Consider the following 13,330-nt stretch of genomic DNA (forward strand, 5'->3'; position numbering starts at 1 on the left):
TGTTCTGCTGCTGACAAGCCTGCTAATTTTAATAAATTACTTTCTAGTCTTGTGTTTTATATATATATATATATATTATATATATATATATATATATATATATATATATATATATATATATATATTAGTGCTGTCAAGCGATTAAAATTTCTAATTGCGATTAATCGCATTAATGTCATAGTTAATGATTAATCGCGCGATTAAGGAGGTTCACCCTTTAAAACATTTTTTTTTGTTTGTTTTCTTATTTTTTTTTTTTTTTTTATAATATTAAATTGTGTTTTTTTATTTTTTTAAATTTTGATCACTTTTATTGCTGTCACAAGGAATGTAAACATCCCTTGTGACAGCAATAGGTGGTGACAGGTACTCTTTATGGAGGGATCGGGGTCTAAAAGACCTCCGAGCCCTCCTTTGCACTTCAAAGTATTCAGATCACCGAAAACGGCGATTCTGAATACTGTGTACTTTTTTAAATCCGGCGCCATTGGCAGCCGAGAAACCCGGAAGTGACGTCATGACGCCGCTTCCGTGGTTTCAATGCGGAGACTGAATCAAAGCCGTTTACGGCTTAGTGTCAGTCTCCGCCTGAACACAGAACGCGGCGGATGGAGGACCGGGTCTCCCGGTGGGACGGGAGGCCCGGTCAGAGCGGCGAAAGGCGGCAGGAGGGGGGGATGTCCCCTCCCGCTCCTCCGGCATAACAACCGAGCAGCTTTTAGCCGCATCGGTTGTTATGTTTGGATAGCCGATCGCCCGCTCTAAACAACGGTACCGGGATGATGCCTGCGGCTGCAGGCATCATCCCGGTATAACCCCCGAACGCCGAGGATGCATATATGCGTCCCGTCGGCGTGAAAGAGTTAAGAGGTACGTGCTGACAAAAAAAAATGTTTTAAAGGGTGAACCTCGTTAATCGCGCGATAAAAAAATTTACGGCGTTAAAATGGGTTTGTGTTAACGCCGTTAATAACGCGTTTAACTGACAGCACTAATATATATATATATATATATATATATATATATATATATATATATATATATATATATATATATATATACATTTTAAATTACTTTTTTTCCTTTAGAAATGGCATTTTGTGCAGAGACTGTTGTAAACACGGGAAACATGCGCTATTTTACAGGCATACTATAGACACCCCCTGGGTAGGAAATTTAAAGGAATATTTCACTTTTATTGTTTCACTTTAGGCATTATTAAAATTACTGCTCCCGAAAAAAACAGCCACTTTTAAAACGTTTTTTTTTTGCATTGATACATGTCCCCTGGGGCAAACACTTTTTATGACAATAACTTGCATATTAACCTTTAAAATTATCACTTTTGATTTTTCATGTTCTTGTCCCATAGACTTTAACGGTGTTCACGTGTTCAAACCAATTGTTATGCCTGTTTGCATGTTCTGCTGTGAACCGAACCGGGGGATGTTTTAACTCATCCCTACTGGGCATTCTCTTGCCGAGTAGGACTGAGTACATTTTCCCCTTCAATTTTACTCCATTGTTGATAGCCATTAAAAAAGACCTCCAGCCCTAGCAGCACGGAATGTTCTCATGGTTTGGTAAATGTGGCATAGTTAAAATGAACATTATGCCCTGGTTGTTGTATTATTTGCAGGCCCTTCCTGTCTGGATCCCGAGTTCACTTCTTAGGGCAGTGAATCGTGCATTGGTCTCTTTCCTGTGGGCTCAGAAACCAAGATGACTGGCTCAGTCGATTTTGCGGCTGCCAAAGTTGTTGGGTGGTATGTCTTTGCCAGATGTCAGGCTCAACCACATGGCTTGTCAACTGACACACATCTTAGACTGGTGTTTTCACGGTCCTTTGAAACAGTGGGTACATATAGAGCGGCTCCTGGCAGGCATCCCATTGGATTTGCTGCCCTGGTGCCAGACAAATCTATCATGCTGGATATTGGATCACCCCACTGTGGGTGTGACATGGCGGACTGCCCAGATAGCCTTTTGCGATTTTTCTAACATGCCCACTTCTTCACCACTCACCCCTGTCGTTGGGAACCCTGCCTTCAGTCTGAGACACAGCAACCCTAGATTTCAGGATCTAAAAGGGGTCGAAAGATCCCAGGTCCACCATTTCCTCTTTAATGGTCAGTGGATGACCAGACAATGAATCACAGAAGACACGGCTTTGGCGGGTCTTTCATTCTGACAAAAAATACAATTGGCTCACTCTCTCGCCCCAGAGCCCTTCAGGAGGAAACTAACTTCCTTCAAGATGCTGTGTTTAGAACAATCCCCTATGCACCATGTAGTCTCTCTAACATATCAATTGCTCTTGTCACCACTGCCAGGTTTCAGACCTCCATATATCTCTAAGAGAGAGCAAGACTTGGGACTTCAATTCGAGGAGAGGCAAGTGGAGAGACTTCTCCTATTTTCTTCTAAAACCTTGATCTGTGCAAACCAGCAGGAGGCGGGATATAAGGTGTTGACTCGCTGGTACTATACATCTTTAAGATGTTCCCTCAGAGCTCAGAGCTACTACATGGGATATACAACTCAACACTGTACCTGTAACTGTGCTTTGGAAACGAAGCTTGTGCATAATAAGATTGTATATTTGTTGCTATTACCCTTGTAGTACCAATCACTGACCTAAGTTCTATATTTTGATTTTATGTCTGATTTTATGATATTTCATATTAATAAATTTCTAGTTTTCTATACAAAATTGTACTGTGTGCCCTCAAAGCCCAATTTAATAGTTTCTCGCACAAATTCTTGTAATATCGGGGCGTTGGCACACCACTCATAGGTGCATCCGCAGTATCACCCTGCGACATATGCACGGTAAAATAGGCCCCTTTCTTTCATAAATTCCCTCAGAGCTCAGACTTGTGCTGGAGGTATGGGGAGGAACCGGGTTCTCTCCTCCACATCTTCTGGTCTTGTCACCTTTGCTGCCTTACTAAACCGAGGTCCAGCGCATTATCCAGAGGTTCACTAATCGGATGTTTCATTCTTCCTCTTGCCCCACTACGAGATTTCAAGCAAGATCTACAGGAGATCTATCTTGCCTCTCCTGCTCACGGCAACAAAGCGCTGCGTACCATCGTTTTGGAAGCAGACATAGCCGCCGGCAGTAGTTGTCTGGTTGAAAAAAGTATCTGCAATAAATGCAATGGAGGACTTGGTGGCCACGGACAAGGGTCGTTCAAGAGAAGTTCTTAGAGAAATGGTTTTATTGTCACAAGTTTGTCTATTCTGAGGCGCACACAGAGCTGATGACCCAACTCCCTTGAGAGTCGAAAATCATGAGAAGGCTCCCCAGAAATTGATAAGAGAGTCTGGTGGTAGTTTCATCCCCCTTTTTTCCCCTTCTTCCCCCTCTCTTTCTCTGCTTTTTCTCTAGCTATTCTTTGCAGTTTGGCCTTAGGGTCATACTTTATTTTTCTACAATCGGACTGAAAATGGGGTTTTCCCTCAAAGAAATGTGTGGGATTCAGAAACCTCACAAACCCAGCAGCCCACTGTTGGGTTTGCCACCATGAGTTGTTCTCCCTTGTGATACTGTGGTAGAAGAGTTTTTGGTTGTTTTCGTTAATGCCTTATTTAAATAAAGAATTGAAAAAAAAAATGAATTAGGGGTTAAACCACACATCCACTTATAGACACAGTTTTTGATATTTTTATCATACACTTTAGCAAGTTTTTTTCTCCTCAAAGGAAATAATAATCTGCTGGTACTTAGCCACATTGTCCTAAAATATCCAAATCCAATCTGAGTCTGAGGCAGTATCAGAGAATGTACACGTTCCTCCTTGGTGAGGTCTGTGCAAACAGAGACAAGCTGTTTACCAAGAAACACATAAGTAAGTAGCATAAAATTAAAGCTGCACTTGTTCAGTGCAGTACACAGTACAAATTTCAGTAGCAGTTCTGCCAATGGTAGCAGTATTCTTAACCCAAAAGCCTCTAGATATATGTCACTGCTGAAAGTACTCACTCAGTTATTTTATAGTCCAGTTCAAGGAGGGCCTGACTAGGAATGATGCTTTGCTAGACATGATAATCTCAAATCATACATTACCAATGTTCATATAATGTTCATATAAAGGAACATATGGGTAGCAGAGACCATACCATGATTGTGTTTAATGTTATCTGTGAACAACCAACACATGCAGGAAATATAAAAACACCTAACTTTAAGAAAGCTAATTTCCCAAGAATGAGGGCTGCTCTCCAAGACTTAGGCCCCGTACACACGAGAGGATCTATCCGCTGGTATTTATCCGCGGATCAGTTCCAGCGGATAGATCCTGTGGTGTGTACGGCCCAGCGGATATTTATCCGCAGATATTTTTCAGGCCGATGGATTTCCAGCATGCTAAGAAATCTATCCGCTGGAATCCTGTCCAGAGGATTGATCTGGTGGTCTGTACAGACTCACCGGATCAATCCATCCGATCCCCTCCCTCGCATGCGTCGTAATGATTCGACGCATGCGTGGGAAGTCTTTACCTTCCAGCGTCGCGCACGTTGCCGTGTCATAATCGATGATGACGCGGCGACGGCGCGACACGTCACCACGGATGGATTCCGCGCGGATTTCGATCTGATGGTTAGTACAACCATCAGATCAAAATCCGCCAGAGGATTTACCCACGGGAACGGTCCGGAGGACCGTTTCCAGCGGATAATCCTCTCGTGTGTACGGGGCCTTAGACTAGGTGGAAATTTTGGCATCGATGAACACAGAACAGAAATGTGAATTCTTCAAAAAGACTGTTTGTGAACTCACTTTAAAAGGCTAAAAAAAAAAACTATGTGGCTCACGGACAAAGTAAAAAAAACTATAAATAATAAGAAAAAAGGTTTTAGAAAATATAAAAATGAAGGAACACTATTATCGTTTAAATGTTACAAAGAATATAACAGAATATGTAAAATGGAAATAAAGGCCCCAAAAATTCAAAACAAATCACTGATGCAAAAGACCTCAATGCACTTTAATTGGGTAACTATTGGCAGATGAGGTTTAATGTTGATAAATGTAATGCATCATACATACTAGGGGGAGTACAAATGGGGGAATCAATGGTGGAGAATAATCTGGGTGTTTTGGTAGATCATAAGCTTAATAATAGCATGAAAATCCAAGCTGCGGTTTCAAAGCGAGCAAAATGCTTTCTTGTATTGAGAGATATGGACTCCAGAGAGAGAGAGAGAGACATAATTTTGTCCCTGTACAAATCATTAGTAAGACCTCTTCTGGAATATGCAGTTCAGTTTTGGGCCCCAGTCAACAAAAATAATATTGGGGAACTGGAGGTGCAGAAAGGAGCAACCAAACTGATAAGAGGCATTGAGGAACACAGCTATGAAGAGAGATTAAAGGAACTGATTGTATTCTCTCTTGAGAAGAGGAGAATAAGTGGCATTAATCCATAAGTGGTCCATATAGCGAACTTGGTGGTAAGTTATACTAACATTTATAGGTAAAGTTGATCCAGGGAATACCCAATTTCCTCTTGGGGGAGCCAATTGGATCATGCTTTTTTTTTCTTTTTGTTTGCCTTCCTCTGGATCAAATGTGGCGATAGGATTGTGTATATGGGATTACATGACCCCCCCCCTTTTATTGGTTTAACTGGATTGACTTGTGCCTTTTTTCAACCAGACTAACTATGTAACTATTGGCCATGTAACAAGTCCATTTTCATTTCTTAAAATGTGCTAACATACTGTAGAAATCTTCAGGTTTATGGGTGTGAGCTGCAACCTCTGGGTTAGGAGCAAACAAAATGTGAGAGGTGCCACTCTCAGAAAAGGAAAGTTCCATATAGGTATCTATAAAGTCAGCAGCAAATTATTTATCTACTATATCCAGGTCAGGTTTTGCAGATAGGGAAAGTCAGAGGTAACCTTGTGCAAATTGTCCACTTAGGTACCAGGTAACAGTATATACACAGGGGGTGCAGGAAGCCAGAATGTGTGCGTTTCCTTAAACAGATTACATTTTTTTTGTGATTATGCACTACCTACAGTATATGTTATTTTTTTCCCATTTTAGTGTTGACAGGTGTGCTGTTCATTTACAGTAGGTGTTTGTGATATTGTGCTTTTAGCACGACAGCGTCGCGCTGATACTCGGCGACATGGTGCCGAGATCTCGCCGACATCTTGCACTCACTGGAATAGTGACAGCACATCCCAGCAAGCGCGTCATAGAAGCGACGGGAGATCCGACTTGGATTCCCGCCAATTCTACACGTGTGCGGCGTTTGTTATGAATCCTGAAGGGGAAGTCCCTGCCGGATTTTAAATAAAAATCCGGCATGGGTCCCCCTCAGGAGCATACCGGGCCCTTAGGTCTGTTATGGGTTGTAAGGAGAGCCCCCCTACGCCGAAAAACCGGCGTAGGGGGTCCCCCTACGATCCATACCAGACCCGTATCCAAAGCACGCTACCCGGCCAGCCAGGAAGGGAGTGGGGACGAGCGAGCGCCCCCCCCCCTCCTGAGCCGTACCAGGCTGCATGCCCTCAACATGGGGGGGTTGGGTGCTCTGGGGCAGGGGGGCGCACTGCGGCCCCCCCACCTCAGAGCACCCTGTCCCCATGTTGATGAGGACAGGGCCCCTTCCCGACAACCCTGGCCGTTGGTTGTCGGGGTATGCGGGCGGGAGGCTTATCGGAATCTGGGAGCCCCCTTTAATAAGGGGGCCCCCAGATACCGGCCCCCCACCCTAAGTGAATGAGTATGGGGTACATCGTACCCCTACCCATTCACCTGCAAGAAAAGTGGTAAAAACACAAATAAACCACACAGTGTATTAAAATATTTTATTTTTCTGCTCCGGAGGCCCCTCCTGTCTTCTTTATTAGCTCTTTTACCAGGGGGAGCTTCTTCTTTGACGTCTTCGGGTGGGTGGGGGCCGCCGTCTGGTTCTCTTCCACCGCCGGGGGGGGGTGGCTTTTAAAAAAGCCCCCACCCCCCCGGCGGGTTTCCTCCGGCGTCTTCGGCGGGGCTCTTCTTCTTCCGCTATCCCGACGGGTCTTCTCCGCTATCCGGGGGGTCTCGCCAGGGGGAGCTTCTTCTTTGACGTCTTCGGGTGGGTGGGGGCCGCCGTCTGGTTCTCTTCCACCGCCGGGGGGGGGGTGGCTTTTAAAAAAGCCCCCACCCCCCCGGCGGGTTTCCTCCGGCGTCTTCGGCGGGGCTCTTCTTCTTCCGCTATCCCGACGGGTCTTCTCCGCTATCCGGGGGGTCTCACGTGGGTAGGTATCACATGGGTAGGTACAGAGCATGATGGGACTGTGAGGCCTATATAGGTCCGATGCAAGGCGCGCATCCGTCATTTCAGCGAGGAGGACCGGCGAGTCAACATCGGGAGAAGAAGAGAAGTGAAGAACATGACGTCACAGCGCGGAAGAAGACGTACAGCACGGAAGAAGGGACCGGACTGCGAGACGAAGAACCGGGGTGCGACGAGTCAACAGCGGAGAGCGGCGAGACCCCCCGGATAGCGGAGAAGACCCGTCGGGATAGCGGAAGAAGAAGAGCCCCGCCGAAGACGCCGGAGGAAACCCGCCGGGGGGGTGGGGGCTTTTTTAAAAGCCACCCCCCCCCGGCGGTGGAAGAGAACCAGACGGCGGCCCCCACCCACCCGAAGACGTCAAAGAAGAAGCTCCCCCTGGTAAAAGAGCTAATAAAGAAGACAGGGGGGGCCTCCGGAGCAGAAAAATAAAATATTTTAATACACTGTGTGGTTTATTTGTGTTTTTACCACTTTTCTTGCAGGTGAATGGGTAGGGGTACGATGTACCCCATACTCATTCACTTAGGGTGGGGGGCCGGTATCTGGGGGCCCCCTTATTAAAGGGGGCTCCCAGATTCCGATAAGTCTCCCGCCCGCATACCCCGACAACCAACGGCCAGGGTTGTCGGGAAGGGGCCCTGTCCTCATCAACATGGGGACAGGGTGCTCTGAGGTGGGGGGGCCGCAGTGCGCCCCCCTGCCCCAGAGCACCCAACCCCCCCATGTTGAGGGCATGCAGCCTGGTACGGCTCAGGAGGGGGGGGGGCGCTCGCTCGTCCCCACTCCCTTCCTGGCTGGCCGGGTAGCGTGCTTTGGATACGGGTCTGGTATGGATTGTAGGGGGACCCCCTACGCCGTTTTTTCGGCGTAGGGGGGCTCTCCTTACAACCCATAACAGACCTAAGGGCCCGGTATGCTCCTGAGGGGGGACCCATGCCGGATTTTTATTTAAAATCCGGCGGGGACTTCCCCCTCAGGATTCATAACAAACGCCGCACACGTGTAGAATTGGCGGGAATCCAAGTCGGATCTCCCGTCGCTTCTATGACGGCTCTGTCTCCATCGCGGCAAGCCAGCTCGGCGCTGGCTCCCGCGATGGGGCTCGTAGGTGCTCAATCTCGCCGAGAAAGAGAGCGAGATTGACACAAAATCGGGTTCACCTACTGTAGGTAATAGGGCTAGTGCAAAAAGATCTCAGTAAGAGAAAGATGTTTTAAGATATAAAAAAAGAAGCTAGAAACTCTTCTTTAAAGTAAAAAAAAAAAAATACATATGTGAAACAGACTGTCAATAGCAGATTTTGGTGTTCTGTTCTGTTATCTGTTGAACCTGGCTGTAGATAATTTTTTTGTTCACTTCCTGTAACAGGCCAAGCAGACCAGAAAAAAGTAGCCATTATAAGATTTGGGAAGTTGAAAAATTACTGTTCAAATGGCAGGAACAGCAGGTTTTAAAACTCTGTGATGGTGAGACTAAAAAAAAAATGCTATTCTAATGCTATCATTAAAGTACATCATATATGTAATTTTTGTTTTGCTCATAGTTACATTTTACGTTAACAATTCTATACAAAAAATATACATAAAAGATAAACATCCATAAAAAAAAATGGCTTATGTTCTTTTCTTATTCTCTTCAGATTCAAATCCGTGAACCTTTGTTAGTTCTCATAAAAAATCTACTCCCGTGTATAACCTTTAAATCAAATGTCCTGAAGCTGCACTATGAAAAAAAAAATTAGCCAAATGTACACATTAAAATTTTACCAGGTACAGCTGTGTTTGATCTGTAGTTATAAAATGAAGACTATTGTAAACTAGTATAAACTTGAAAAAAAAGCTTAAACGGAGAAGAGAACCATACAAACTATATTTGATTTAATTCTCTCATGTTTCCTATTACTTAAATGGCAATGGGGATGATACTTTAATAGTTTTAAACAAAATAACCATACTTGCTGAGAGAAATGCCGCTGGTCATAATGTCTAATATGTTCTTCTGGAGTAACTATTTGGCGAGGTAAGGTTTCCAATTCCCGAAGAGATTCAATGGAGACTTTTTGAGGCAGGACTTGGAAGAGTGATGTAACATACATTAAAATGGACTTCTTGTCAGGATGATCTGTTGCAATATCTGGAAATGAGAAAAAAAAAACGTAGGTGTATATCATTCACTGTAAATTATGCACATTAAATGTACCTAAAATCAGCTTCCAACCATGCAGGCAGACTAATGAGCAGAAGCTCGGCCTTTCCAGCACCCTCCCGGGACTAATTAGAGCTCTATAATCATCTGTAAACTTTTCTGTAGATGTAGCATACCAATGAGTAAAATCCCAGTGTAAAAATGGTAATTATTTCTCATTTAAGCACATTTCAAATCATCATACACTTTATTGTACAATGGATAGACATAATTCAAGATTTATTGGACTGCAGCATTCACAGAGAACAAAACTATACATTATCTTTTTTGTGGTATGGAACTCTATATGCCAAAAATATGCATACATTGCTAAACACCTTTTAGAAATAAAACACTAAGCAGACATACATTGTTGCTTTGTTTTTCTATTAATCTTACCAATTATGCAGTTAGTCCAGTTAATGATATATGCTCAGATCTGATCCCTGTAAGTTTATATCTTTAAAGCAGACCTTCAGTAATTATTTTCAACTTCCCATCTATTAAATCTTCTGCCCTTGTTCTTTTAACTTTGGATAGTAAAACTTTTTTTTCTATCAGTAAATAGCTTATACAGTCCACTTCCTGTTTCTTGTCTGATAAACACACAGCTCTCTCTCTCTCACTCTTGTGAGAGTTTGCCAGGAAGAGAGGGGGATGAATCATAAGAGGAGCAATGAGAGCTGCAGGGGGGTGGAACAGCTGGAGGTGTGCCTCTGTTTGTGTAAATCCAGGAAGTAAACAGGCAGCAACTTTAGTGGCCCACATTTAAAACAGGTGCAGCCAGATTCAGTGGGTGGGGGGGATATTTTAGCAGAATATTTGACAAGTACAGAATCACAGCATATATAAAAAAATATGCAAAGTGGTTGGAGGGAAGCTTTAGAATGGCAAATATGTTTTTATTGCAAACTATGTGAGCACACTGCAGTTCCTCTTTAACTGCTTTATACGGCGGCAGGTCGGCTCTGCTAGGCGAGAGCACGTAGCTATACATCACCTCTCCCAGCAGCCAATAGGAGCACGCGTGCTGTCGGAGGCACGCACACGCGCCCCGCGCTCGCCCCTGACGCCGATGTGCGCGCTCGGCGGTCACGATCACCACCGGGCACCCGCGATCGCTCGTTACAGAGCGAGAACCGGGAGCTGTGCGTGTAAACACACAGCTCCCAGTCCTGTCAGGGGGGGAAATGACCAATCGTATGTTCATACAATGTATGAACAGCGATTTGTCATTTCCCCATGTCAGTCCACCCCCCCTTTAGTTAGAACACAAGCAGGGAACATGATTAACCCCTTCCTCCCCCCTAGTGTTAACCCCTTCATTGCCAGTGTCATTTTTATAGTAATCAATGCATTTTTATAGCACAGATCGCTATAAAAATGCCAATGGTCCCAAAAATGTGTCAAAAGTGTCCGAAGTGTCCGCCATAATGTCGCAGTACCGAAAAAAAATGCTGATCGCCGCCATTACTAGTAAAGAAAAAATATTAATAAAAATGCCATAAAACTATCCCCTATTTTGTGAACGCTATAACTTTTGCGCAAACCAATCAATAAATGCTTATTGCAATTTTTTTATGTAGACAAATACATATCGGCCTAAACTGAGGGAACAAATAATTTTTTATATATTTTTGGGGGATATTTATAGCAAAAAGTGAAAAATATTCATTTTTTTCAAAATTGACGCTCTATTTTTGTTTATAGCGCAAAAACTAAAAAACGCAGAGGTGATAAAATACCACCAAAAGAAAGCTCTGTTTGTGGGGAAAAAAGGATGCCAATTTTGTTTGGGAGCCACGTCGCACGACCGCGCAATTGTCAGTTAAAGCGACGTAGTGTGGAATCACAAAAAGTGGCCTGGTCTTTGACCAGGAATATGGTCCGGGGGTTAAGTGGTTAAGTAAACTAAGGGGCATATTTATAAAGTAGTCAATTAGGTTTTCACCAAACATTAAGAACTGATTCACACCATGTATTCCAATGGCCCTAGTTGACACCAGCACAGTCAGTTCCAGTGTAGTCAACAAAAGTAGAACTTGCTGCATTTTTTCTGTATGAAGCACAACTACAATGCAGCAAAACACGTTAATGTGCCAAAAACACAAAAAAAAGCATTGTCCTGAGATTGAGTAGTGTGAACCACTCCTATATATCGAAAAGCTATAAATTTAGCTAGAACATATACCCGATTAATTGGTTGGTTTTCAATTTATATACATTCATAACACTATATTTAAAAAAGTTTTGCAGAAAGCTGGACATCATATTTAAATAAATAAATAAATATTATATATATATATATATATATATATATATATATATATATATATATATATATATATATATATATATATATGTTTTGAAGTTTGGCATACTTGCTAAAATTGCCAAGTCTCCCATGAATGTGGGTGGCCCATCTAAAAATTGAGAAATAATAATAATAATAACAAAATAATACTAATAATAATAAAGGCTGTGAGTCAGATCCATGGCAATCATTCATCTTGTCTAAAATATTTGCAGCAAAGTTGAATTAAGAATTCTGCTAGAATGACTGAAGTGATGTAATTTAGCATGCAGACAATTGCATGATTGTGCCCTTCAGTAGGACTTTATACAGTACAGCATGTGGATGTCACATGTATGGTGGTTATAAATGAGTTTTCTACATTACATTTATAGGAGTAGTGGATTTCCTTATACGCAGGCCACTGGAAAAGAAGCAGATGCACATGACTGATAAAAAATTACTGCAAGCAGATGTTCATATTTGATTGGTATATGTTGACCCACTGTAGCTTTATTTTGACATGGGTGTGCATATGAGATTGGATTATAGCTAATTATCTTAATTTGTTACATTCTGGAGAGCATTATACAGCATGTGCCTCCATTTTGGAATCTACAGGCGCTTTAACCCACCCTTATGCTAAAGTTTTTAAAAAGGGTGCCATATGTTATTTCTTTTAACATTACTTGGCCCAGCTTTATTCTTTTTAAAATATGTGTAGGCTTTGTGTTTTAAAATATGGACATTGAATTAAAATGCTTTATACAATTGGGCTTTGGGGTTAAATATCTGGCAACTAGTATTACACATTTTTCACATTTCCGTGTTTAAAATATTATTCTAGTGGAGTCTGAGTCAAAACTAGGATTTTATGTTGACTGGCTCACTACTCATGCTGTTAAAAAAGTTATTTGTATAGTTAAGAAAATAACTACAAATATTTAGGCTTTACATGATTTTCTACTTCAAAACATCTATCAGACAAGCCTAATAAAATGGGTTAGTAAAAGTTCTGAATAACTTTACTATTTTGAAATGGGCAGATATACTTAGGTAGATTCAGAAAGAGTTAGGCCGGCTTATCTACAGATAAGCCGACCTAACTCTGAATCTGCACCGACCTATGTTTAGGTGTATTCTCTAACAGAGATACACTTAAACATATCTAAGATACGACGGCTTGCGCCGTCCTATCTTAGATTGCAATGTTTCTGATGGCCGCTAGGTGGCGCTTCCATTGCGGCCGGCATAGATTATGTAAATGAGCTTGTACGCCGATTCACGAACGTACGCGCGGCCGCCGCATTTGAATTACATCGTTTCCGTAAGGCCTTAGGCGGCCTAAAGTTATTCCACCTATGAAGTGGAATAACAATGTTAAAGTATGGCCGCCGTTCCCGCCGCAAGGTTCAAATTTTTTACGCCGTTTGCGCTAGTCGTCCGCTAATCGGGAGTTACGTCGTTTACGTCCAAGTCGAAATCAAAAGGCCCGTACGGCGTACTTTGCCGCAATGCGCACTGGGAAATGTAGGCGCCCGGCGCATGCGCA

General features: G+C 43.0%; 1 protein-coding gene across 1 annotated transcript in view; it reads right to left on the minus strand.

Moving 5' to 3' along the window:
* DMD (dystrophin) overlaps positions 1–13,330 on the minus strand; it is a 2,981,380-nt gene that overhangs the window by 2,119,724 nt on the left and 848,326 nt on the right. Inside the window, exon 8 of the mRNA XM_040336499.1 lies at positions 9,256–9,434. Within this exon, the coding sequence (XP_040192433.1) occupies positions 9,256–9,434 (179 nt within the window). The remainder of the gene's footprint in view (positions 1–9,255; positions 9,435–13,330) is intronic.

This window comes from Rana temporaria, chromosome 2 (assembly GCF_905171775.1).
Source record: "Rana temporaria chromosome 2, aRanTem1.1, whole genome shotgun sequence".
NCBI lineage: Eukaryota > Metazoa > Chordata > Amphibia > Anura > Ranidae > Rana > Rana temporaria.